General features: G+C 39.2%; 3 protein-coding genes across 3 annotated transcripts in view; 2 read left to right on the top strand and 1 right to left on the bottom strand.

The window, feature by feature from the left end:
* LOC131675450 (cullin-2-like) overlaps positions 1-26,910 on the bottom strand; it is a 673,085-nt gene that overhangs the window by 632,941 nt on the left and 13,234 nt on the right. The gene's annotated exons all lie outside the window — the stretch shown is intronic.
* Positions 7,750-8,271, top strand: LOC131675446 (uncharacterized). The gene has a single exon (XM_058954427.1). It carries the CDS (start codon positions 7,750-7,752, stop codon positions 8,269-8,271), a length of 522 nt encoding a protein of 173 aa, XP_058810410.1.
* LOC131675445 (uncharacterized) lies at positions 9,646-12,248 on the top strand. The gene is made up of 2 exons (XM_058954425.1): positions 9,646-10,306; positions 12,109-12,248. The coding sequence occupies exons 1-2, from the start codon at positions 9,646-9,648 to the stop codon at positions 12,246-12,248; spliced, it is 801 nt and encodes a 266-aa protein (XP_058810408.1).

Here is a 26,910-nt window from a genome sequence, read left to right as displayed (position 1 = left end):
GGCCCAGAAAAGGGCCGATCGTTCGTTCGCTGCAACTTGTCACTGCCAACGGCTTGCCACCACCTACTCTTCGTCCGTAGCGTGAGAAATAAAGAGCGTACGCGCTATCGCGATCCTATATTAATACACATTGGCGTCTCTTCTCCGCACTAATCACATTTTCATTAGCTACTCCCACCACTAATTATGATTGTCTTATGCGTGCGACAAAATCAGTGCTGTCGCGTAGTCTCGCATCCCTACTCCCAAATCTTCGACCAATGACCGAAACGCGGCTAGTATTTCAAAAGATGAATAAAAATTCGAACGCCTTGCAACGATACGTCATTGTGATTTTTTTGTCGTGGAGTTAAGTGAAGTGTTTAGTAAAATGAGTGATAAACGGGTGGAAAATTTGTTTTCCTTGGACGATGCGTCGTGGCAAGACGCACTCAATGAAGCGATCGAGGCGTTGGGCGAGGACATCGATCTTTCCGAAGATGAAGTCTTCGGATTGATCGATTTACCGGTGTAAGAAGCAGCGGTGGACGAAGTCGTCGTCGAGCAGCCGCGAACACCTTCGCCGAGGAGGAGGAACGACGACGACGACATCCACGAAGCGGCAACCATTCGGATGCCGCTGACACCTCCACCTTCAATATTGTAAGTACATTTTTTTTCATTCTCTTTTATCCTCTCTCTCTCATTCTGTTTTTTTTATAATTAATACCATTATACTAATAAAATATTATTAGTTATACATAAATTTTTTAAAAATAATAAGAGCATATATGTTCTTAAATTAAAAAAAAGAGGTTCTGTTCTTTTTTTCTGTATACTAATAACACAATTATATATCTAATAATATTGTATTAATAAATTGATAAAATTTTATATAGATAATTTATCAATTTATTAATGTAAAAGTATTATTCGTTATATAATATGTATGTACGTGTGTATATGAGAGAGAGTATATACTCCAATTTTAAATTTAACATTCTTTTCTCTCGCGTACTTAAAATTTCTTATTTTGCGATGTCCGGATTTCGTCGTCGTAGTCGCGTTATCGGCATAATATAAATATAAGTGTTTCCGATTACAGCAGGCATCGGACAGCGCCACTCGAATTACCGCCACCGTCTCCATGCTTCCGATCGTCTTCAACGGTGAATGTGTAAGTTGAATATTTATTATACAGATAGATATATGAAACGATTTTTTTTTTCAAAATAAAGAATCTTTTTTTTTTTTTTTTTGCAGGTCTGATGACGACGACGACGACGTGGAGATGATCTGCGAGGTGATTGTCTCGCGTGACAATCACCACCACCACCACCATCACGACGCGTGACATGCGTCGACCTGGTGACGCCTCGAGGAGCACCCGTGATGATGATCGACATCACAACGCCACAACAGCCGCTCTTGGTGAACTTAGTTTCACCACCAGCGATACAAGAGACGTCCTGCCGCCAACGAGAACAGGTATGATTCTTTTTTTCTCTTTTCTTTTTTTTTTAATCGGCAGTAGTATGTTCTAAGTTTTTTTTCATTTTTTTTGTTGCAGGTCGGCGATCACAACAACACCATGCCAGTATGCGGGGGCTGAGAGTGCGCACACTGCGCCGCTGGTCGCTGCAGTCGGCAGCCGCAGTGGGTGGAATCACCACCGCAGCGCGGCAGTAGGCGGCACGTCGATCGGAACGGGCCGGTCAGACAGGTGGTGCGAAGATTATTCGCATCACGGTCGAGCAGCCCCGAAGATTCCCCCGCTGTGCGCCAGCCTTCTCGGTCGCCGTCGCCAGCTCCGTTGAGTAGGCAGCCTTCTAGATCGCCCGCGGAATTATCCACAACGGCGCTCATGCAGAGTCTCCGCATCGCGGGGAAAAAGCGCCTGCGCGTCACGGACGACGACGACGACGACGACGACGACGACGACGCCGATGATAATGATGATGGCGAAAACTAGGCGTTAGTTTTATTATACATTTTTGTACATTTTTTTTGTATTTTTTTTGTACATTTTTTGTATTTTTTTGTAGATTTTTTATATTTTGTTATATAATAAATAATTATTAATAATAATGTCTTTTCTTATAAATAATTATTAATAATATATCTTTTCTTATTTCAGCGATCAGACACACACACACACACACACACACACACACACACACACACACACACACACACACACACACACACACACACACGCACACACACACACATTGATAATATATCTATATAATAAATATCTATTTATAACATTTATTGAAATTTATTGTATTAGCGCTTGGGCCCTCCCCAGCAGCAGCAGCAGCAGCAGCCGCCGGCGCCGCCGCCCCCCACATATCAATCGTGTGTGTAGCCAGTATACACAATACGGTATTGCCCGTGGTAACAGTGGCTGTAGCTCTAACGGTAGAGCATCGGCCTGCGGATCCGGAGGTCGCGCGTTCGATCCCCCGATCCGTCCGTTTTTTTTCAGATAAATCTAAAAATTTTTAACACGCGCGCGCGCGCGCACACACACACACACACACACACACAAAATAAAACAATCAAAACGCGTAACACAGAACGCGCGCGCAGTGCATAGGAATCAAATCAGTGGGAGAGGGGGAAGTGCAGAGAACGCACGCCACATCAGATCAAGCCACATCAGATCAACTCAGTAGGGGAGGGGGAGTGCGTAGAACGCACCGGTATACGCCACATCAGATCAACTCTGTAGGGGAGGGGGAGTGCGTAGAACGCACCGGTATACGCCACATCAGATCAACTCAGTAGGGGAGGGGGAGTGCGTAGAACGCACCGGTATAACTCAGTAGGAGGGGGGGGAGGTGAGTCGACAGCGCACGGGCCGATCGGGGGGGGGGGTGAACATGCACACACCTCAACTCACACGCTTCAACTCAGTGAGCTAGTACCCCTCTGAGTTGATGCCCCTCTAGTTTACCTACTATTGTGTTATCCCAATCAAACGCATGCGAAGGATAATTTTTCAAATGCATCGGAATAGGAAGAGATTTTTCTATAGGTGTTTTACTATGTTCATCTATGCGTTTTTTTAAACTTCTCTTAGATTGACCAATATACACAGAAGGGCAACTGTCACAACAAAATTTATATACTATATTTGTCTCATTCCATTTATCCGTTGCATCTTTGCCCAGTTTTATTATACTATCCAGCTTATGAATAATTAGTGGTATACAGTGAATATTAAATTTTTTCAAACTAGAGTTACATAAGTGAAAAAATTTTTTATGAAAAGGTAACGGTAAAAATATTGATTTAATGTTCGTATTTTTTCTATTCTCATGAGTAGTAACACTATTACGGAAAATATGTTTACGAATACGATCAGATACACATGCATCAACAAATTTGTCAGGATAATCATTATCTCTTAAAATGCCCTTAACAATTTCAATATTTCTATCATGAAAAGTTGAATCAGACAATAATAAAGCTCTGTCAATTAAATTGTATACGATATTTCTTTTTTGCTGAGTTGTGTGGTTCGAATAAAAGTTTAAAATTCTGCCTGAACAAGTCGGTTTTTGGTACCAATTAGTAACAATTTTATTATTTTTAATTATTAACAAAATGTCTAAAAAAGCTATACTATTATTAAATTGGATTTCATGTGTGAAATTTAAATGACTATAATAATTATTAAAAATATATAACACCAATTGTAATTCTTCCTTTTTTATACATAAAATTGTATCATCTACGTATCTAAAATAAAACAGTGGAGAACAGTTATATTTTTCACGCAAAACCCTCAAACAATCAGTCTCTAAATCATCCATTACTAAATCAGCAAACAACGGCGTTATCTTTTATTTTGCGTGAAAAATATAACTGTTCTCCACTGTTTTATTTTAGATACGTAGATGATACAATTTTATGTATAAAAAAGGAAGAATTACAATTGGTGTTATATATTTTTAATAATTATTATAGTCATTTAAATTTCACACATGAAATCCAATTTAATAATAGTATAGCTTTTTTAGACATTTTGTTAATAATTAAAAATAATAAAATTGTTACTAATTGGTACCAAAAACCGACTTGTTCAGGCAGAATTTTAAACTTTTATTCGAACCACACAACTCAGCAAAAAAGAAATATCGTATACAATTTAATTGACAGAGCTTTATTATTGTCTGATTCAACTTTTCATGATAGAAATATTGAAATTGTTAAGGGCATTTTAAGAGATAATGATTATCCTGACAAATTTGTTGATGCATGTGTATCTGATCGTATTCGTAAACATATTTTCCGTAATAGTGTTACTACTCATGAGAATAGAAAAAATACGAACATTAAATCAATATTTTTACCGTTACCTTTTCATAAAAAATTTTTTCACTTATGTAACTCTAGTTTGAAAAAATTTAATATTCACTGTATACCACTAATTATTCATAAGCTGGATAGTATAATAAAACTGGGCAAAGATGCAACGGATAAATGGAATGAGACAAATATAGTATATAAATTTTGTTGTGACAGTTGCCCTTCTGTGTATATTGGTCAATCTAAGAGAAGTTTAAAAAAACGCATAGATGAACATAGTAAAACACCTATAGAAAAATCTCTTCCTATTCCGATGCATTTGAAAAATTATCCTTCGCATGCGTTTGATTGGGATAACACAATAATTTTAGATAGAGATTCGAATTATTATAAGAGACTGATTTCGGAAATGATACACATTAATTTATCTGACAACACTATAAACAGACAAGAAGATAGTAATTTGCTAAGTAAGCAATATAAGAGTTTGTTTGATATTTTATCTGATTGACTTGATTGAATGTTTTTGAATGTTGTTATGATGTGCAGTGATGCTGACTGTACCGGTTCTTCTCGACATATGAGAGGGGATACATTTAAGTGTGTATATATTTGTGATTTGTTTTGATATAAAAGGTAACAGACACCGGTCGGTTTGCATTATTTCATAGTTGTTGTCGGAGTTGAAATTTGAATATTTGTGTGAGAGAAAGTTAGAAGATGATTTTGATACTTTAATTTTTGTTAATTGGATTGTGATTGATAAATTGAGGTAAATGTTTGTTAGTTTGATTTTTAAAAAATTTTTTTATATATATTTGTTTTTGTAACCATTTTTTCATATATTGTTAATAAAGATCTGATGAGGTTGGATATCTGCCAACGAAACATACGTGTGTAACCTAATATGAGTGTTTGATTTATTTTTACAACGGGTTGGCTCTCAAAATTGGAATTAATTTTACTTATTTTCCAATAGCAACTTCATTTATTCATTAATATTTAACATTCCATGTTTCAGCTACTCTGTTGCTTTACAATTTGTTTACGTCAGTTGGAATTTAAAATCTAAGATTCATATAGTAAATACAAACGTAAGTATATGTATATTTCATATTTTACAATACTTTTTTTAACTGTTGTGTTCATATACGATTCGTTTATTCATTAATTTGTAATAATTAATGTTTCAGTTATTCTGCTGCTTCAGAATCTATTTACTACTGGGATTTAAGTCTACTTTGAATTTTGATTTTATTTACGGCTGTGTAATAACTTCAGCCTTAGAAGCATAGTTAATTGAACGATAGTGAGTAAAATATTAATTTTTTTCATGTTTAATTTTTGCTATTGGGAATACACGAGAATTGACTTATTCATTTTTTTTCAGGTATTGATTAAACGACAAGCACATATATTTTTCCAGTTTATAATCTAGATATCATTATAGTTCTACTAATTACATTACTCGACTGAATTATTCAGTATTTTTGGAAAGTCAATAAATTAACTTTATTTCAAAAGTATTTTTATTTATACATTTATTATCACCTAACTGTATACTTAACTTGAACCACCAAGCCTCATTGAAACTGCAAAAACCACAACCAAACTAAACTAAAAATACCAAAAACTACATATGCCCGAAACCAAAATGTAATCAACCTAATTGATGAACTTATAATCGATTCATTAGATAATGAAATTATTTAAATCGTTCTTATAAGTTTGAATATTTAAATAAGCATCTATTCTCTTAGTTTTTAATTCTATTACTTATGATCTGTGTTGAATGGTTTAAAAAAAAAAATTTGCATTTGATACTTATCAACTTTCATCGGATGAAGGGATTAAAAAAAAAACCATTTTGCACACACGGACGTTTATAGCGCTGGACAGTTTACAAATTCGACCATCGCGTAATTAATTAAAATTATTGTGATAACATTTAAATTCCTTTACAAAAATTAAGGAAGAAGTATTTTTGTTGATTTAATGAAGTGACTAATATTCAAATTTTATTGAATATTCGGTTAGTTAAAAGTCCGTTGTGAAGTATAAAATTTAGGAAAATTTTATAGTATAATAAGAGATTTCTTTTAATTGTCAATTCATCCAATATTTGAATAATTGTTATAACAAGAAATAACTATGGGTCGTCACAAGATTACTGGTGAGAAAACAGCGGTTGCACAGAAAAAAAGACGATTTCAAGAAACTGAAAATCAACGTCGCCGACGACAAGTCGCTCGCCAAAATATTATTGACATCAATCGTAATTTACAACAAACAGTAGAACCAGATTATTTAGGACCAATGGATGTTATATGTAAACATGAACATTGTAAAGCTAATCATTTTAAAGACGAAAAAGTATCGAATAAAGGATTATCGTTTAATGATTGTTGCGGCCATGGATGTGTTCAATTAGATACGTTTCCAGTTTTTCCACCAGAACTGTCAAGATTATTCCAAGGGGAACATATTAAGTCACCCACATTTTTTGAAAATATACGTAGTTATAATAGTTCTTTATCATTTGCCTCATTTAATGCCAATTTAGTAAATTTTCAAACACGTAGACCAGGACCATACTGTTTTAAAATACAAGGTCAGATATATTATCAAATGAATACAGCACTATATCCTAGCGATGGCGAAAATGCGTCATATGGACAACTTTTTATAATGGATCAAAATGAAGCTTTAAATTATAGAATACAGCAAAATAATGTTATAGATTATCAATTAATGACAGTTTTGGATAGTATCATTCGTGATAATAACATTTATGCCAAATCTTACGCAATGATGAATGAAGAAATACAATTGCAGCAACTAATAAGTGATATACACGGTGATTCAGCGCAACCAGAATTGCAATTATTATTTTCATTAAAGCCTGGTCAAGACAGCCGTAGATATAATTTTCAACGCGTCAATGAAGTTGCTGCAATATTTTCGACAACTGCTGATGGAGAAATACCAGAATCATATGTAACTATTAGAAATAAAAACACATCATTACAAATTGTTAGTTCTTTAGATCCTAATATAGAATCATGGATTTATCCGTTATTTTACCCCTACGGTTCACAAGGTTGGCATTAAGACATGGAGCGTACAAATACTCAGCGACGTGCTCGGCTTACGCGTTTGGATTATACTAAATACCGCATAGCTATCAGAGACAATGAATTTAATCCTATTATTAGAGGACATAGATTGTATCAACAATGGGTAGTAGATAGTTATGTCAAAATTGAACGAGAGAGGATTCAATGGCATAAATACCATCAAAAAGAATTACGAGCTGATACGTACCAAGGTTTACATGATCATATGCGAAACTGTGCAAATGACATAAATGGTCATGTAGGTAAAACTGTAATTCTACCATCAACATTCATCGGCTCACCTCGCTATATGTAGCAATGTTATCAAGATGCAATGGCTATTGTCAATGAGACTGGAAAACCGGATATTTTTCTAACGATGACATGTAATCCAAATTGGCCTGAAATATCGGAAAATTTATTACCAGGTCAGCAAGATTCAGACCGACCAGATTTAGTTGCGAGAGTTTTTGATTTAAGAAAAGAACGTTTACTTGATACTGTTATAAAGAAAAATTTTTTTGGAAAAGTCGCTTCATATGTGTATGTTATTGAATTTCAAAAACGAGATTTACCACATATGCATTTATTAATTACATTGGAACAAGGGTATAAAATTACCACGCCAGAAATAGTGGACAAATACATATCAGCCGAAATACCAATTGAAATAAGAGATCCACGTTTATTTGACATAGTTATGAGAAATATGATTCATGGTCCCTGCGGTGATTGGTGTATGAAAGACGGAAAATGCTCAAACAAATTTCCAAAGGAATTTCAAGAACAGACTACAATGGATGAAAATGGGTTCCCACATTATCGTAGAAGTCATGATAACGAAAAAAACATATAGGTTGTTCCACATTGTACTACGTTGTTACTAATGTTCGATTGCCATATTAATGTGGAGATTGTCTCAAGTATTACTGCAGTCAAATATTTGTATAAATACATCTACAAAGGCCACGATGCTGCAACGGTTGTAATTGGACAATCTGATAATGGTAACGTTATTGAACACGATGAATGTCGTAATTTTATTGAAACACGTTACGTTGGTCCTGTGGAGGTATGCTACCGCATTTTCAGTATAAAACTACAAGATAAAAGTCATTCAGTCTCAAGATTACCAATACATCTACCTAATGAACAACCCGTCATCATAACAGATAATGAAGATGCTAATTCAATTTTAGCCAATTTAAATAATTCAAGTAGTATGTTACTTGATTATTTTACTTTGAATTCTACACACGTAGAAGCACAACAATATTATTATCGTGAAATCCCGACACATTTTATGCATAAAACATCAAAAGTTGATGGTTAACGAGTATCTCTATGGACACCTCGAAAGAGTCATTTTAATTTCATTGGTCGTATGTATTCTGTAAGTCCTATGCAACTTGAATTATTTCATTTAAGATTGTTATTGTTAAACGTGAAAGGAGCAACGAGCTACAATGACTTAAAAACAGTTGATAATGTATTACATCCTTCTTTCACAGCAGCATGTTTAGCATTAGGAATCATTGAAGATGATGATGAATGGGCCAAAGCTATGAAAGAAGCAAAAACTTGGATGATGCCTAGACGCTTGAGGCAATTATTCGTTCGTATACTGATTCACTGTCAACCAATTTATCCGGAAAAACTGTGGGAAATGTTTAAAAAACAAATGTCGGAAGATTTCGCGCGTAACTATGAATTACATATATGTTACCAAATGGCTTACTCAGAAATTAATGATATTTTAATTACAGAAGGACGAAGTTTAGCAGATTTTCCAACAATGGAACAAAATGTTATGGATGCTATAGTCCACGACAATAATCATGATGAAGATAATAATCACTTAGAAATTGGCAATCGACAATATCAAATGTTAAATCCAGAACAAAAACAAATAGTTGATGAAGTTCTTATTGCTTCACGTTCAAGTAATTATACTGCATCGAATAGCTTTTATATAGATGGTCAAGGAGGCTCTGGAAAAATTTTTCTTTACACAACCATTTATCATCTTTTAATGTCAAAAAACATCAAATGCTCTACAATGGCTTTTACTGGTATTGCTGCTACTTTGTTGCCAAACGGAAAAACAGTACATAAAACTTTTGGTTTACCAGTTCCTATGTTTAATGATTCGTCTTCAAATATTAAAATACAATCAAAGGAAGGTATACTTTTAAAAGAAACTAAAGTATTCATTTAGGACAAGGCACCAATGGCTCCGAGATATGCTTTGGAAATTGTAAATAGAGCTTTGAAATATATCATGAATAATGATCTACCGTTCGGAGGCAAAATACTGGTTTTAGGTGGTGATTTCAGGCAGCTATTGCCAATTAAAGTAAAAGGAACACGAGATGAAATATTAAATTTATCTATAAAAAACAGTCATTTATGGACACATTTTGTAAAATACCAATTACACACAAATATGAGAGTTTTACCGCACGAAATTGAATTTGCTAAATATTTATTGGATGTCGGAAATGGAACATTAAATGATCAGGATAACAATATAGAATTACCACAACATTGCATACTTCCCGCGAATGAATGTATTGTTCAAAACATTTTTGGTACACTTATCACAAATAAAAATTTTGATGAAATAAGTAATTGTGCTATTCTTTCTGCCAGGAATGCTGACGTAGATGACATGAATGACAGAATTACTAATTTATTGGATAAAAACAGTGAGCATATATATACTGGTATTGATAGCACGGAGAATTGTGATAATGGTGAAATGGGAAATATTCTTTTACCAGAGTATCTTAATTTATTAAATCCACCAAACTTCCCTCCTCATATATTGCGTTTAAGACGATTTTGCATAGTTATGGTAGTGAGAAATATAAGTCTCAGTGAAGGGTTGTGTAATGGGACAAGATTACAAATAATAGATTTTTCTAATCATTTACTAAAATGTAAAATATTAACGGGTGACAAGCGCAATAACATTATTTTTCTTAATAGAATTACATTGTATTGTGAAAATCTATATCCATTCACTTTCAAAAGAAGACAGTTTCCGATTCGGTTGGCTTTTGCTATTACCATAAATAAATCGTAAGGCCAAACTTTACAAAAAATTGGCATCGATCTTCGAAGAGATGTTTTTAATCATGGACAACTTTACGTAGCTATGTCCCGAGTTAGATCGTGGGATTCATTGAAAATTTATCTAGGAAACCAGAGGGAGACTTCATTAGTTAAAAACTATGTACACACAGAATTGTATAGGTGAGCATATCTGATCGAAGAACAGGGTACTATAAGAAGTTTATATAAATATATTTATATTTAAAAACACACACCTACTTACAAGTAACACTACCCAAGTGCCACTCACCGATTTCAACCAAATTTAGCACATCGTTAGAACACTAAAAAATATTGAACCCGTGTTTTTTTATTTTTGCGGAATCCACTTTTTAGGGGTAGAAACCACCCCTACCAACCCCTATGCGGGATAACCCACCCTACCCTGAGTAGAGCGAGTTTAATTGACTGCTTTCTATAAAAAACTTAAGATCTCAACCATGGAGAGGTTAACCTACCGTAACATTGACATACCTCATCCCCATAAGCCCTTACAACCCCTTATAAACCACCCCTACGAACCACTAAGCAGGCTAACCCACCTAACCCTGGGTAGAGCAAGTTCAATCGACTGTTTTTTGAAAGAAATTAAGATCTTAACCATAAATAGGCGAATCCATCTTAACCCTGATATACTTTACCTGAACAAACCCTCACAACCGTAATAAACCATTTCTACGAACCCCTAAGCAGGCTAACCCACTTAACTCTAGGTGGAGTAAGTTTAATCAATTATTTTTGTATTAGAAAGTGAGTTCGTTGGCTCTAAATAGCTTAATCTGCTTGCACCATCATCTTATAATTACTTTATCTCCCAAAGCTATATGCAATCCTCAAAACCCATCTTTTTCAAGCTATTGTTAGTGTTATCCAAGACAACGACGAGAACGTAATAGATTTTTGTTCACATATTGAGTTCGTTTGTAAGAGTTGTCATATAAGGCTAAATATTTTTGATTTCCTTGTAACCGTTGAATCATAAAGAAAGATTATTTAATGATTTGCCAATTATTATGAAATTTATATTTTTCATAATTTTGTCAGCAGAGAAATCAGTATTATATTATTAGCGTTCTTGAACAACTTAAGATTTCGTTGTCGGAGTAATATGTAACATTATTCTTTGTAAGTAATGTGAAAGTGACGCATTACATAGAAAACTAACAGTGTCTAAAATAATATTTTGCTTTAGTGTGCCCTATAATTTTTTTTCTTTTAAACGATGTAATATATACGGAAATATTAAAATTTTTTTTTTAAATTTGTATTCTATTCATTAATTTTGTGATAATATGTAAGCGTTTATGAAATTATTTACACCTATTGTTTTTTTAATTTACTAATCGTAAAGACAATTGAAACTTATCTTGTTTTAATTTATTTAAAAAATTTTGAGTAAGTTTTTAGCTGTTAATAAGGATTACTATGAATCCAAAAAATATTTTCAAACTATTAAACTTTGCTTTTCAACATCCAATGTACAACATAGAGTCAAAAATTACCGATGAAGAAACCACTTTTGCAGCAAATATAGTTGATATTATAAAAGATGCTATTGATAATGATGTATTTTTAGGGACTTATGATACCTTACGTTTAGATGAAAATAGTGTAATTGCTGATGAGGCTTTAATGATCGGAAATAACGAAGTGGAAGATGAATATCTAATGAGACATTTGAAGAAGAGAATGAAGTTACTGAAAATATTGATATAGAGTACAAAATGAATGCTGTTAACTTTGGGCGTTCGTCAACCAAGGCGCGGAGAAGTTTAGGCAGTGTTTAGAGCAAATACAGGAAAGTGAAAGATTTAAAACAATTGTACAGATGGGAACAACAAATAAGTAATAATGGCGAAAGAATAGAGAAGTTACAGTTTATTTCTAATAAGGTTTTTCAACATTTTCAAAGAGCAACAGATCAATGTCTTCCTATTCATGATATAGATTTGAAAAGATGGGCTTCGGAAGCTAGAGAAGAAATAGGATTATCCGCTAAATTATTTACAGGTTCGGTTAAAGATTCATAATTTAAAAAAAAAGAATGGTATAGTTTCGAGAAAAATAAATAAATTTGTTACTCAAGCGCAAATATCAAATAAAGCAGAATTATTACAAACAACATCAAGTTTTGTTGAACAAGTCAAATTAGAAATTTCTCGAATAGGACCAAGCAACGTTTATAATTCGGATCAGTCAGGATTCAATCTTGAATCCCAAGCTGGTCGTACACTCGCTATTACAGGTACTTTGAAAATTGAATGTCTTGCTCAATCTCTGAATTCATTGACTCATAGCTATACAATACAGCCAATCATTTCTGCCGATGGTACTCTAAAATCACCTTTACTAATAATTTTGCAAGAAAAAGACGGCCAATTTGGTCCAATGATAGAAAAAATAATATATAAAGCTGAAAATATTGTTGCATATGCTTCGAATTCAGGAAAATCAACATCAAATTTAACTATCAAATGGTTTGAAGATATTTTTTTACGTATTGCAGGAAACGAAAGTACGCTGTGCCTAGATTCATGGACTGGACAGAAAGAAAAAATATTCACTAATTCTAACAAAGGGACAAAAAAAGTAAAAGTGTGTACGATACCAGCTGGAGCCACAGGATTTTCACAACTAGACGTGTATGGATTCAGACCATGGAAAAACTTCTTAAAACACTTTTCAGATCTAGTTCTTTTAAATAGATATGACATAAATTTACATTTAAGAAATAATATCCTTAAAATTCAATCGTTAATCCACAACCAATTTTCATCACCGCGATTTGTAAATATGTTTAAGTATGCATGGTGGAAAAGTGGGTACATTACAGAAAAACCAGAAAAAGTTCAAACTCCTGTTGAGTTTTGTTTTAAAAATGTTGACGCTTACTGTAAAGTATGTAATACTGTTGTAATAATAAAATGCGCCTGGTGTACTAATCCTCTGTGCATACAGCATTTTTTCTCTATCACTGACGAGAATCGTCCTCATTATTGCAAGAAATACGTGAAAAGCTAGGGAATTCACGGAAATCTATCATTCGTGAGAGGCGAGGGGACTCATGTTAATCTAGCACCCCGATCATGAGAGGCGAGGGCACTCACGTTAATCTAGCACCCCAAAGGGAACAATAACCTACTACATCCTCGTCGTTGTTCCTGGGTAACGCTAAATGTAGGATTAGATAGGTTAGCCTGCTTGGAAATCGGCAGAAAATATTTGGTTGAGATGTTAAATTCTTTCAAAAAACAGTCGATTGAACTCGCTCTACACAGGGTTAGGTGGGTAAGCCCGCTTAGGGGTTGTTGGGGGTAGTTTATAGGGGTTGTGAGGGTTTGTGGGGATGTGGTGTATCAAGGTTAAGGTGGATTAACCTGTCTGGAGTTAAAATCCTAAGTTTTTTATTGAAAACAGTTGATTGAACTCGCCTACCCAGGGTAAGGTGGGTTATCCCGCATAGGGATTGGTAGGGGTGGTATCTACCCCTAAAAAGTGGATTCCGGAAAAATAAAAAAACACGGGTTCAATATTTTTTAGTGTTCTAACGATGTGCTAAGTTTGGTTGAAATTGGTGAGTGGCACTTGGGTAGTGTGACTTGTTAGATCGTTTACGAGTTTCAGTGTCTACTAATATACGAGGTGTGATCAAAAAGTAAGGTGAATTTTTATTTTTCTCAAAAAATATTTATTTATTCATCAATTTTTATTTTATCTCCTTCAAAGTAATCCTCCTCGAATATAATGCACTTGTGCCAACGCTTTTTCCAATCCTTAAAGCATTTCAAAAAATCATTTTTTGTGATCTTGTTTAGTTCATCCTTCGATGCCGTCTTTATCTCCTCAATCGTGGCAAAACGCCGTCCTTTCATGGGCCTCTTCAGTTTTGGGAACAAGAAGAAGTCACAGGGGGCCAGATCTGGGAAATACGGTGCCTGTGGCATCGTTACTGTGTTGGTTTTAGCCAAAAATTCGCGCACAAGCAACGATGTGTGAGCAGGGGCGTTATCATGGTGCAAAAGCCAATTTTTATTTTTCCACAAATTCGGACGTTTCTGGCGGATTGCTTCGCGCAAATTGCGCATAACTTGCAGGTAATATTCCTTATTTACTGTTCTACCCTGTGGCAAGAACTCATGATGCACCACGCCCCTGCAGTCAAAGAAAACTGTAAGCAAAACCTTTACATTTGATCGAACTTGGCGTGCTTTTTTTGGACTTGGTGATCCAGAATGCCTCCACTGGGACGATTGAGTCTTAGTCTCGACGTCATAACCGTATACCCATGTTTCGTCACCTGTTATAACCCTGTTGAGTAAATCTGGATCATCGTTGACGTCATTCAGTAGCTCTTGGGCGATGCTCATGCGACGTTTCTTTTGGTCGAAATTGAGCAATTTCGGAACAAACTTCACTGACACACGTCTCATGTCTAAATCACTCGTCAAAATTGATTGGCACGAACCAAATGAGATGCCAATATGATCAGCAATTTCTCTAATGGTAATTCGACGATTTCCCAACACTATTTTCTTCACTTCTTCAACATTCTCATCAGTTGTTGATGTGCTGGGGCGTCCAGAACGAGGTTCGTCGTCGGTGTCTTCTCGGCCTTCTTGGAAGAGTTTATACCACTTGTAAACATTTTTTTGGCTTAAAGTAGACTCACCGTATGCCACTTTCAGCATTTCAAGTGTTTTGGAACATTTGATTCCATTTTTCACACAAAATTTAATGCAAACTCTTTGATCCATGTTTTTAGACAGCAGCAAATCGTGGAGCACGCAAAACACTTCTAACCTTGATGCCTCTCACAAACAAACCAAACATACTACAAAGCTGAAATTTGGAACGTATGTTCTAGACGAGTGTACCGACATAACCAAATAAACAAGTCGAAGATCGAACGGACGTAGCCCGCTAAATTTCAAAATTCACCTTACTTTTTGATCACACCTCGTATACTTCTTCAATAATTATTTCTTTATGTGATATATTACTTCCTGAATTTACGAGGATTATTCAGTTACAATTAATTTAATTTTATCCGAATTTTCGTAGTGAAATGAGATTATGCGCGCGCGTAGCGCGCTGTCGTGTTCCTAGTACGCCATAAAAAATTATTGCCTGATTGGCATTAATTTTTCAATAAATAAATAATAAAAATGTCAAATTGCCATTTAACATTCTGAAAGAAAAACTTAAAACGAATCGAATAGTATATCAAGGATCATCGTACGTTGTTTTTTCATGTAATTATAGCTTTTTGCAACTTGGTCTTTTTCGTGTAAAAAATGTCATTGTTCGTTGAATATGCAAAGTTTCGATAAAAAATATACTTCTTCAATATATTTCTTTGACTCAAGCTCATTATTTCCCAGTATTTATGTTTAAATGTTATTGTTCATTTCAAATATAAAAAATATTGAAAAATGAGTAATTTGTAATGGTTTTTCGTTAATAACTAATTATTTTACTTACAGATTTCTACAATCAATCAGGAAAAATGGTTTGAATGATTTTTTACTGCTTTAATATTTGTGGCAACCCTGTACAAAATAAAACACCGAAAATATGCTAGATGTTTCCAGGTTATGCTTGGTCGAGGTTACGCATGGAACCGACGCCTTGATGTTCGTGCAGGCAGGATAAATGGTCGCCGATAAATTGTCAACATTATCATCCTTGCATATAATAATTCCTTATTAATAAATAAAAAAAAAAACACTTTTTTACACGCATGTTTTTCGCTAATTGACTATTGACACTGAACTTTTTTAATTTTGCGCACGACCCACAATAATCTTGTTCAATAATATTTTTGGCACCTTTTACCCACTTTGTACTTCTAATCACAATTTATGTTGTGTAAACATACTAGAATGCTCGACCTAAAAAATATATCTTTGAATTCAAATGCATACGTGAAAAATAACCCAATATGTTTTCAGAGAATTATTTCGATATAACTATCTTTCAATGGATTTCAATTGCGTTTTTAACGTAGAAAATAAAAAAGATTGTTTCGATGCAAATTAATAAAGCTATTTCCGCTAATTTATCGAAATAAATTTTTTTTTAATTTGCTAAAATACATTTATACATGTAATCAAATATGAAATGAAAGTGAGAGTGCGCACGAAGCGCGCATAAACGCTAGTACTTTTATTTATTTTATTTTATTTTTATTTACTTAAAAGAGAGAGGTTTAAAAAGTGAAGCCTGTAAACGTTTTCATTGTGCATTTAGAGATGAATATTCGGGCTTTTGATTGGCTTGTACACTTTAACGTAAATTTGGTGATTTAATAATTAGATAATTATGTTAGATGTAATTTGAATATAAAAAATTAACTTTTGATAAGTAAGCCAAATTTTCTTTTTCGGTAAAATTAATTAAATAAAATGATCATATATGCATGTTTACGATAAACGTAAATTAAAATTCATACCATGAACACAATGTATATGTACTGTGCGCGAAGCGCGCATATAGACTTCTAGTATTGTAAAAAAATTCCTAATATGATATTAAATGGATATTTATGATATTAATAATATGATATTAATGGATATTAAAATATAATTAAAAAATCCAACGCAAAAAAATGATAAAAAACACAATGACGAGGAGCAAACAGAAGACTGATAACAACTTTTTGTTTTGCTCAACGAAAATCTTAGTTGACGTACATTGTACATACATAAATGATAAATTAAAAATTAAAACAAAAGAAAATAAGCCATGTTTAGTATGGGTGCTCGTATCAAAATTGTTTGATTTTGAAATAGTCTTGACATGTAGACCGAGTAGAGATTGTGATGATGCGTCATCACACGAAAATTCATGCTACCTTATGTTGACTCCGCTCCTGCTAGAAACGTGCGACCAAATAGCTACTGCCGCATACGCCCGTCCACGCATGTCGAGATCTCGTGACCTTAGGTCCCCCGAAGTCTTCCCGACCGATGAGCACGACCCTTACGCCCGCTTACAAGCCCTCGCGCACTCACGAGCCGGTCCGATACTCCCCCGGGAAGCTGGAAGCCCTTAAAGATTCCAGCTGTGATCAGCTGATCGCAAGCCCCCGTTAACTGAGGCAGACCTGGCTAGACCAAAGTAGGGGCAACCGAGCGCGTGACAGCAAGCGAGACCACCGATACGAGACCGATCGGTAATAATAATTAAGACCAACGAGCGGTAGATAGTCAAGGATAGGCAAGCGACGCTAACGGATCAGCCAATCATTATCAGCTTAGGGGTAGCTAGACAAATAGAGTGAAACCGACGCTATCTTCGCAGCCAGTAGGGAAATTAGGCGCCAAGACACGACCAATGAATAAATTACGCGGGCAAGAAATACCGATATAGACGGCGCTGACACCCGGCTTGGCAACAAGCTAACCAATCATCTAACCGCTAAGGGGAGGTAAGCAAGGAGAAGCGGCGCGTCTTCGAAAAACGCCGCGCCAGTACTCGTTCAGCCCAGGTGCCGACCAGACGCCCCCGTTAGACTCTGGAGCAAGCTAGGCTTAAAAGCGCGAGTGCAGTGAGCAGCAGAGTGAAGAGAAGCAGAGCAGCCTAGCAGCAGCAACAGGCCAGCAAACCACAAGCAGCGGCCTCAACAACAGTAGCTACGGCAGCATTAGCGGCCGTGGTCGCGATCGCGATCGTATCAAGGAAGCGCCCGAATGAGTACGCTTTTCTTTTTCTAATAGATCGTGTGATTTTTAAACGCGAGTGTCGCATGATCTTCGCGCGTTCGATAGATTCGTCTTTGTGCACACCTTCGTCGCTAACATTTCGGGCGATTTCTCTTGTTGCACCGTTGCGCCATACATTATCCGAAAGACGAGTTCTCCGCGCGCGCGCCCGTCTATATGCCGTAAATTCGTCGTTTAACCCTGCCGATTTGCTGGTCGATCAGAGAGCTTTTCCCCGTTGTCGTGCGGAAGGTGAATTATTCGTGTGTGTGTAGTTATTGCCAATTTTCTCGAAGTGATTTTCCCCGTGAGTTGTTATTCCGATTAAACAAGCATGACCTTCGTATGACCAGCCGATTCCGTATGTGCGCGTCAGTATTATAGGTTCGTTATATAACTTCCCGTGGATTGCCGAACGACCTTCGCGCGGGCGACAAGTCGCATACGCACGTTGACGAATTCCTTTGCGTGAAACCGATCGGATACTGTGCGAGTCGCGTCTGACGTTCGTTCGACTGACGAGTTCTGTGTGCGCATTATTAGCTCTTGTTTTCACTATAGGATTATTGCTTTGATCTGTTAGTACTGCCGATTGAGTAGCCTGACCTTCGTGCGACCGACCGATCCCGCGCGTGTGTGTTTACTCGAGCAGATTCCTGAGCTAGTACGTGAAGCAAATAGTTTGAATACGACATAACCACGCATTCGCAAGCCATCGAGATCGCTCGTATCAACGATCGCCCGCTCAAGTCGACGTTGCGTCGCGGTACGCCAATCGTGCCCCTATTAACTTAGATCAGGCTGACCATCGCGAGGGATTGACTACTGGGCTGACCTAGGGAATAGTTGATCTAATAAACTCGAGTCTTTATTAATTATGGTTTTATTATTGACTTTGCCCTCTTGATCACCTCATCCCCCGTAGCTATCGCGGTCTGTCCCGAGATTACTAAGTGCGCGTACGCGAATGATTTGACTGCCATCCAATCCGGTAGCCGATGTCGCGTGAACTACGCTACCAGTCGACGAAGAATCGGAAGGGACCTTTCTCTCCTAGCTACTAACCCATATTCGAGGCGCCCCTGTGACGCCCCTCAATGTACCCATTCCCGAGACGAGAGCCTAGTACCCCGAACAACAGCCTGACTAGCCGGACGAGCTGCAACCGTGGGTGGCTTAAAACCACCCGTTGCTCTTTTCTCTTTCGTTCGGTATCCCCTCCTGTCCGAACGATTTACGTATAGGATTTCGCGCTCCCCCTTTTCATCTCTTACAGGTGATAACCCGCGCGAGATCGACGACGACGAGGAAGGAGGCAGCGGGGAAATCACCCGACAATCACAGCGACCAGCAGAGCCCACGCCCGACAGCCGATGTTGCAGCGCTACCTGTTCTCCTAACGCGAGAGCACGGTAGCTGGCGCCCAACTCAAATATATATTAGGTGTACAAATAAGTTTCCGCGGTTTGTCAAAAGATGGCTCCACCAGAAGGTTATGGAGAAATTGTCAGATGTAAAACGTAATATCCCAAGTTTTGTCATCCGGCAACACCATAACCTTAAAGTACTAGTGATTCCGTATCAGCATCACGTAATTTTTTTCGTGCAAAAATGTCAAGTTTTATTCCGAATAAGCATCATTTGTGGGAACTTTTGATTTACTTCTTTAATTTGAAAAAATCTGCAGCTGAGGCGCATCGATTGCTTCTAGAAGCATATGGTGGAGCTGCTTTAAGTGAGAGAAGTTGTCAGGAATGGTTTCAAAAGTTTATGAACGGTGAGTTTGACGTGAAGGACAAAGAACGCAGTGGAAGGCCGAAAGTGTACGAAGACATGGAATTAGAAGTACTATTGGAGGAAGATTCGTCCCAAACGCAAAAAGAACTTGCACTTACTCTACAAGTGACTCAACAAGCAATTTCACATCGTTTAAAATCGTTAGGAATGATTCAAAAACAAGGAAATTGGGTTCCATATGAACTAAAGCCGAGAGACGTTGAACGCCGATTATGCATGAGTGAAATGCTGCTTGCCAGGAATAAAAAAAAGAGTTTTTTGCATCGTATAGTCACTGGTGACGAAAAATGGATTCACTATAATCCAAAGAAGAGAAAGTCATGGGTTAAGCCCGGCGAACCATCAACATCGACAGCTAAGCCGAATATTCATGGAAAAAAACTCATGCTGTGTATTTGGTGGGATCAGCTTGGTGTCGTGTATTATGAATTGCTGAAACCAAGCGAAACCATTACTGGAACTCTCTACCGAACACAATTGATGAGATTGAGTCGGGCACTTAAGGAAAAACGCGCCCATTACTACTCCAGACACGACAAAATTATTCTTTTACACGATAATGCTCGTCCACATGTTGCGGCGCCGGTAAAAACATACTTGGAAACACTCAACTGGGAAGTTTTATCCCACCCGCCGTATTCACCAGACTTAGCCCCTTCTGATTATCACCTGTTCCGGTCGATGGCACATGGTCTGTCTGAGCAGCGCTTCACATCATATGAAGACACCAAAAATTGAGTAGATTTGTGGATAACGTCAAAAGATAAAGAGTTTTTTCGACGGGGTATCCGAATGTTGCCAGAAAGATGGGGAAAAGTAGTGGCAAATGATGGAAAATACTTTGAATAAAACGTAATGTACTTTTCCTTCACAATAAATTCCTAATTTTTTATAAAAAACCGCGGAAACTTATTTGTACACCTAATAAAAGCTGCACATTATCGGCTAACTGTGCCGCTGGCGGCAGTCGAGACCGGGAAATTGTCTATCAATTATTTTTCCCCTCTCTCTCCCCCGTTGCAAATGGCGCCCAATGTGGGGCACACGCCATCGAGATAACTGACACTAGTATCTGGAATAGTACTCCACCCCCGCCCCCGATCCGACCAAGTGGCGTACCGCGACCGCGAATTCGGCGATAACTGGCGAAGCGAAAATTTGTATATATGTTGAAAATTAATATGCTGCGAAATAACATTTACTAATAAGATATATATATGTATGTGGGCTGACTGAGAGAAATTTTTTTTAATTTTGTTCCTGTCCGGGTAAATCTTAAGAAGATCGTGATTATTGGGCTTGACCTGGGACCTTTATATCCCCTGTGTTGAATTGGAGAAATTTTCTGTGGTTGACCTGTGAAAGTATCCGACTAAACCTTATGTTTAGCTGATAGGGCTTGAAACCAGTTTATTGACCGACCTTGGACAGGTCGTTGATTAGGAGCTTGACCACTGGGTCCGTACGACCTCGCGATTTTCTGTCCCGGGTAGCAAACCCCGATTGGACTTAACTCCGAGCGTGGAGTGAAACCAGACTAGAGACCAGTCGAACTGGCTAGTAGGGGCACACTAGACCTTCGGGAACCGAATGACCTCGCGATTGTAAACCTTAGTGATAAACCTCGACTGGACCTAACCCATTCAGTAATAACAAGACTAGACCGAGTATTAAGCCAGGAGACCACACGGTGCTTAACGCTTTAGCAGTTTGGCGTAAGATGGCATCCAATACAAGTACAGGAGTACCAACTTTAAGGACCGGAGATGTGGTTATTCTTGAGGGTCCTGAGGATCAGCCATGGGACAACATGAGAATGTGGGACATCTTAAGGAAGTCACACGCTGGACGGGAGATAGCGATGACAATTAAGGAGATGACACTTGACGAGGTACACGAGGAGATGAAGCGACTTAGACTCTCTATAGCTGGGTTACCTGACGTTGACCACCTGGAGTACTTGCGGTACCGACTGCGGGAGGAGCAGATAAAACCGGACCATCGAATTAAGGGATCCTTACATCTCAGCACCTTCCCGGCTTATTGCACTGTATTATGGCGCCCTGTGGAAACCAGTAGTGATGCTCAGACACACCAATCGGAACCCACAGCAGCTGAAGGACAAAGTCGCCCAAAACCCAAATCTACCAAGACTACTGAGGAGAGTGACCACGACCAAAGTGCCCGACCAGGAGTGAAGGCATATAAGGTTCGCCCGCTTTCTAAGATATCTAGTCAAGCTAATCCAACCGACCTTACTGATACTAGTACCTCAGAGGACGACACAGCTGATCCGACAGGATGGCTATGACGATCTAAGCGTACCCATCAAGCTTCAGCAATCAGTGGAGCACGCAATATTAAGAAAGCCGACGCTGTCGTAGAACAGCCGGCTAGGAAGGGCAGAAATCTGCGGAGGTTGCCGCCACGTAAGCCAGCCACCCAGCCTGAGATGCACCTAGAACTTTCAGAGTGTACAGGAGCTATTTGCCGAGTCACTCAAACGAAGAAAGGTGTCGCTGAATTGAGTGGAGCAGACAAAGGGACCGATACCGACGAGCAGGCCATCAGGGAGAGTCACAGGATTGGCCGAGGCGAAGAGCTTTTTCTGAGAGCAGACCTGAACCGATCCCTGCTTTAGTTGGAAGAAGAAGACCGGATGGAACTACCAACTGAACCAGAAACTAGCCGAAAGGATGACCTGACCGGGTATGAGCGGGACAGATCTAGGACATTATGCAGTAGACAGCTGCCATCTGTTCGCATCGTCAAACGAAGACATCTGCCTATGTGAATGCCTCACGAGTTGGTGAATTAGAATCGGAGTCATCAGACGTGACGGCAAGTGAGAGCGATAGGAGGACGTCCCTTCGAATCAGCTTAAGCAAAGAGACACTAAGTATTCGAGCTCGGATCAACGTAGCGATAAACGTGATAACCGACCGCACACGACTGACTGCAGATCTCCTGATCAGACTATCAGACGGCCAACGAAATCTACTCGCTCAGTCAAGTCCCAGTCAAAGCAACATAAGAATACTGGTAACCAGGAAGATTAAATATAATGGATCAGACGGCCCAGAAGAGTTCATCGGACAAGTTGAGGAAGTTAAGGCCCGGACCGGGATGACCAGCAGCGACTTATTGCACGTGATATCGTCCGTATTCACCAAGGCAGTTGCTTCCTGGTACCGTAGCCTGGCCAAGGAAATTCATTGCTGGAGAGATCTAAAACGAGCCTTCCGAGACCACTATGGACGCAGAGTGACTGACGATGATATTGAGGAGGAGCTGCGACGTCGATCACAGGCCCAAGGGGAGACCATCATCGACTACCTCGATGCCTTTCGACACATTGCAAGCTTCTTCAAGCATCCACTCTCCACCTCGACCCAGATTAAGATTGCCCAGCGTAATTTATTGCCAGCTTATAGGACGTATATGGCCGATAAGCATATACGACACTTTAGTGATCTGACATATTATGGGCGGAAATGGGAAAATCTGGAGGAAATGGATGAGCAATATCACCCTCCATCAAGCAAGATGCGTTTTCCAGCGGCACCGAAGACCAGTAAGAGAACGGCCAAGATTTCTTCAGTAAGTTCAGACAAAGTAGAACCAAATCAGGGCCAGGAGACTCCACTTGACCTGACGTCGAAACAAGACAGGAAGCCAAAGACCAGGGAACCTGTGAAGGTCAAAACGACCACGATACCCAAAGAGCCTCCTGACGCACCGATATTGGCCCAGGTTATGTCATCAATGAATCCGCACCAGTATTTAGGGGTACCACCGACCCCTTCGATCGTCGCCGCACCAACTTCAAACGGTATGACGAACTCGAATCCTCCTCAAACAAATCAAGGGTATAAGTCTCGCTGGTTACAGCCCTCGATTCTACCCTTGCGACCTCCTATGAACCCTCAGCCGCCCCAGCCAGACCGTCAGCCTTATAGGCCTGATCAATGTAGAGCGTGCCCAGATGATCATGATTATCGAAGATGCCCGAGAAGGAAGTGCTCTTTCTGCTATGAGCCTGGACATATAGCAGGACAATGTCCAAAGAGAGCTGCGTTATTTCCGAGAAAGCAACCACGAGAATCGAGAGGAACGTTCTGCCAAGTATGTAAGCTACCAGGAGCGCCATTTGACTTCTGTAAAAACTGCAGTAACCGTCGTACTAGGCTTCTAGAAAACGAGGCTTCGGGGGAGCAGGCGAGCCCGCTATTTCCCCGAGCCATCAGCGATATACAGTAGAGGGCTTCGAGAAGGATGCACAATGGAAGGAAGAGGATGAGAAAATAGAGAGCTGGCGCACTGGACGAGGAAAAGCGATAACGAAGTTGGAACCTAGGGACCAGGACGTAGTCGAAACGCCTCACTTGACCCTGCAGACGAGCTCTGAGGAGTCAGACATGCCCATCGGCCGACCACTCTGGACAGATGACGAGCCTCTAAGCAAGCTACTGCGGACGCTCGAAACCCCGGACACTCTCATCCTACAACTTCCCACCAAATGCATCCCGACCGACTGGTGGAGAACGCAACGTACCCACCCCTGAGTAAAAGGAAGCTGGAGAGTTTGGACTCTGTTGACCGGGCCGTGGAAAAATCGGACCCTAAGCCCAACAATGACCAGTTTTCCAGCAACCGACCCATAAGAGAGTGAGCAATAAGCGTAGGCAAGTACCCCTGGGAGTCAGGCCAGATGGATGTAGGCCCCAGGGGGAAATACGAAGAAGAGAATTCACCCGACTCTGAAGACAGCCCAAATAACTCAGAGCCAGGAGCGATAAGCGTAGGCAAGTATCCCTGGGAGTCAGGCCAGATGGATGTAGGCCCCAGGGGGAAATACGAAGAAGAGAATTCACCCGACTCTGAGGACAGCCCAAATAACTCAGAGCCAGGAGCAATAAGCGTAGGCTGCAGAATGTGCGAGACTGATCGAAATGACGACCGCCCAGACCGCAAAGCTAAATGAAGTAATAGAGAGGCTGCTCCCGCCTGAAACTGACCAGTTAGAACGTACGCCTATAGTAAGACATCTGATCGACGTAGTAGACTCTAAACCAGTTAGGCAAGGATTGCGTAGAATGTCGCCAACAGTGCAGAAGATTGTTCGAGAAGAAATTAAGAGGATGTACGACTTGGGAATCATAAGACCGTCTACGAGTGCCTGGAGGAGCTCACCTGTAATGATCCGAAAGCCGGATGGGACCTGGAGGTTTTGCATTGACTACCGAGATCTGAACAAGGTGATCCGCAAAGACGCGTAACCGCTCCCAAACATGGACTCGATATTGCACCGACTTAGACATGCACGATATATTAGCAAGATAGACCTACGACAAGCATACTTTCAGGTTGCATTAGAAGAGGATAGCTGCCAATATACTGCCTTTGCAAGTCCTGGTGAAAGACTATGGGAATTTGTGGTAATGCCATTCGGACTAGTGAACGCACCAGCTACGTTTCAACAACTAGCCGATGCCCTATTCGGACCAGACTGGGAACCATACATTTTCCCTTATTTGGATGACATTATTATAGCGACAGAGAACTTTGACGACCACTTACACTTTCTGGAATTAGTCCTCAGAAGACTCAACGAAGCTGGCTTACAAATCAACGCTAAGAAATGTGAATTCGGATGTTCCCGCCTTAATTACCTGGGATTCCTATTGGACCACAACGGACTTCGGCCAGATCCAGACCGTATTAAACCAGTATTATAATTCCCAGTGCCTCGCACCGTCACGCAATTGAAGAGCTTCTTAGAAATGGTAGAGTGGTACTCCCGATTCATCAAGAATTGTTCTGAGATTAAAGTTCCTCTACAGAAATTGACGAAGAAGAACCAGGTGTATACCTGGGGACCGGAACAGCAATTAGCCTTCGAAACGCTAAAACAAGCTTTGACGCAAGCTCCAGTATTGCCCCGCCCCGACTTCAGCCGACCTTTCACCGTCCAGACCGATGCGAGCGACTTCGCCATCGGAGGGGTGATAAGTCAAGAATTCGACGACGGCGAACATCCTATAGTATATATCAGCAGATCATTAACAGGACCTGAGCGCAACTATTCGGTGACTGAGAAGGAATGTTTGGCTGTAATATACGCGATAAACAAACTGAGACCATATCTAGAAGGTTATGAGTTTACCGTCGTGACCGACCACAGCGCCCTGACCTGGCTCTTTAATAGTAGAGAACCAAAAGGTCGCTTAGGCCGTTGAATCTTAGAGCTACAACAATGGCCCATCACTGTGAAACACCGGAAAGGGAACCTGCATGGCCTGCCCGATGCTTTATCGCGAATGTCACCAGGGCCAGATGCCGTATCAGCCTTCAAGTTGATTAAGGACACCTGGTACCTACGACGACGATGGGACGTTAATCAGAATCCAGCAAAATTTCCGGACTGGAAGGTCGAGGATAGTATGCTGTATTATTACCGACTAGATGAATCAACTGACCCGGTCATAGATGGAAAGACTAGTTGGAAGCTCGTGGTACCTGGCGAATACAGACAGCAGATAATGTACGATGCCCACTGCCTGACAACGACCGGACACCTAGGAGTCGAAAAGACCTATCTGAGAATTGCTCAAGACTATTACTGGAAAGGGATGTATTCAAACGTGTACAACTACGCAACTCGTTGCGAGAAATGTCAGAAGTATAAAACCAGTCAATTAGGACCCCAGGGCCTAATGGGCCGGCGGAATATTGACCGACCATAGGCGGTAGTAGCAGCCGATACTATAGAATTCCCCAGGAAAAAAACTCAGAACAAATACCTCCTAGTATTTCAGGACCTAGGCGGTTGCAATCACGACGCTCTCAGGAAGCTCGATTATGGTCCGCTTAGCAAA

This window comes from Phymastichus coffea, unplaced genomic scaffold (genome assembly GCF_024137745.1).
Source record: "Phymastichus coffea isolate CEN01 unplaced genomic scaffold, Cenicafe_Pcof_1.1 PCOF00021, whole genome shotgun sequence".
Classification (NCBI taxonomy): domain Eukaryota; kingdom Metazoa; phylum Arthropoda; class Insecta; order Hymenoptera; family Eulophidae; genus Phymastichus; species Phymastichus coffea.
The sequence above is the reverse complement of the archived record's forward strand: the minus strand, read 5'-3'. Positions and strand labels throughout refer to the sequence as shown.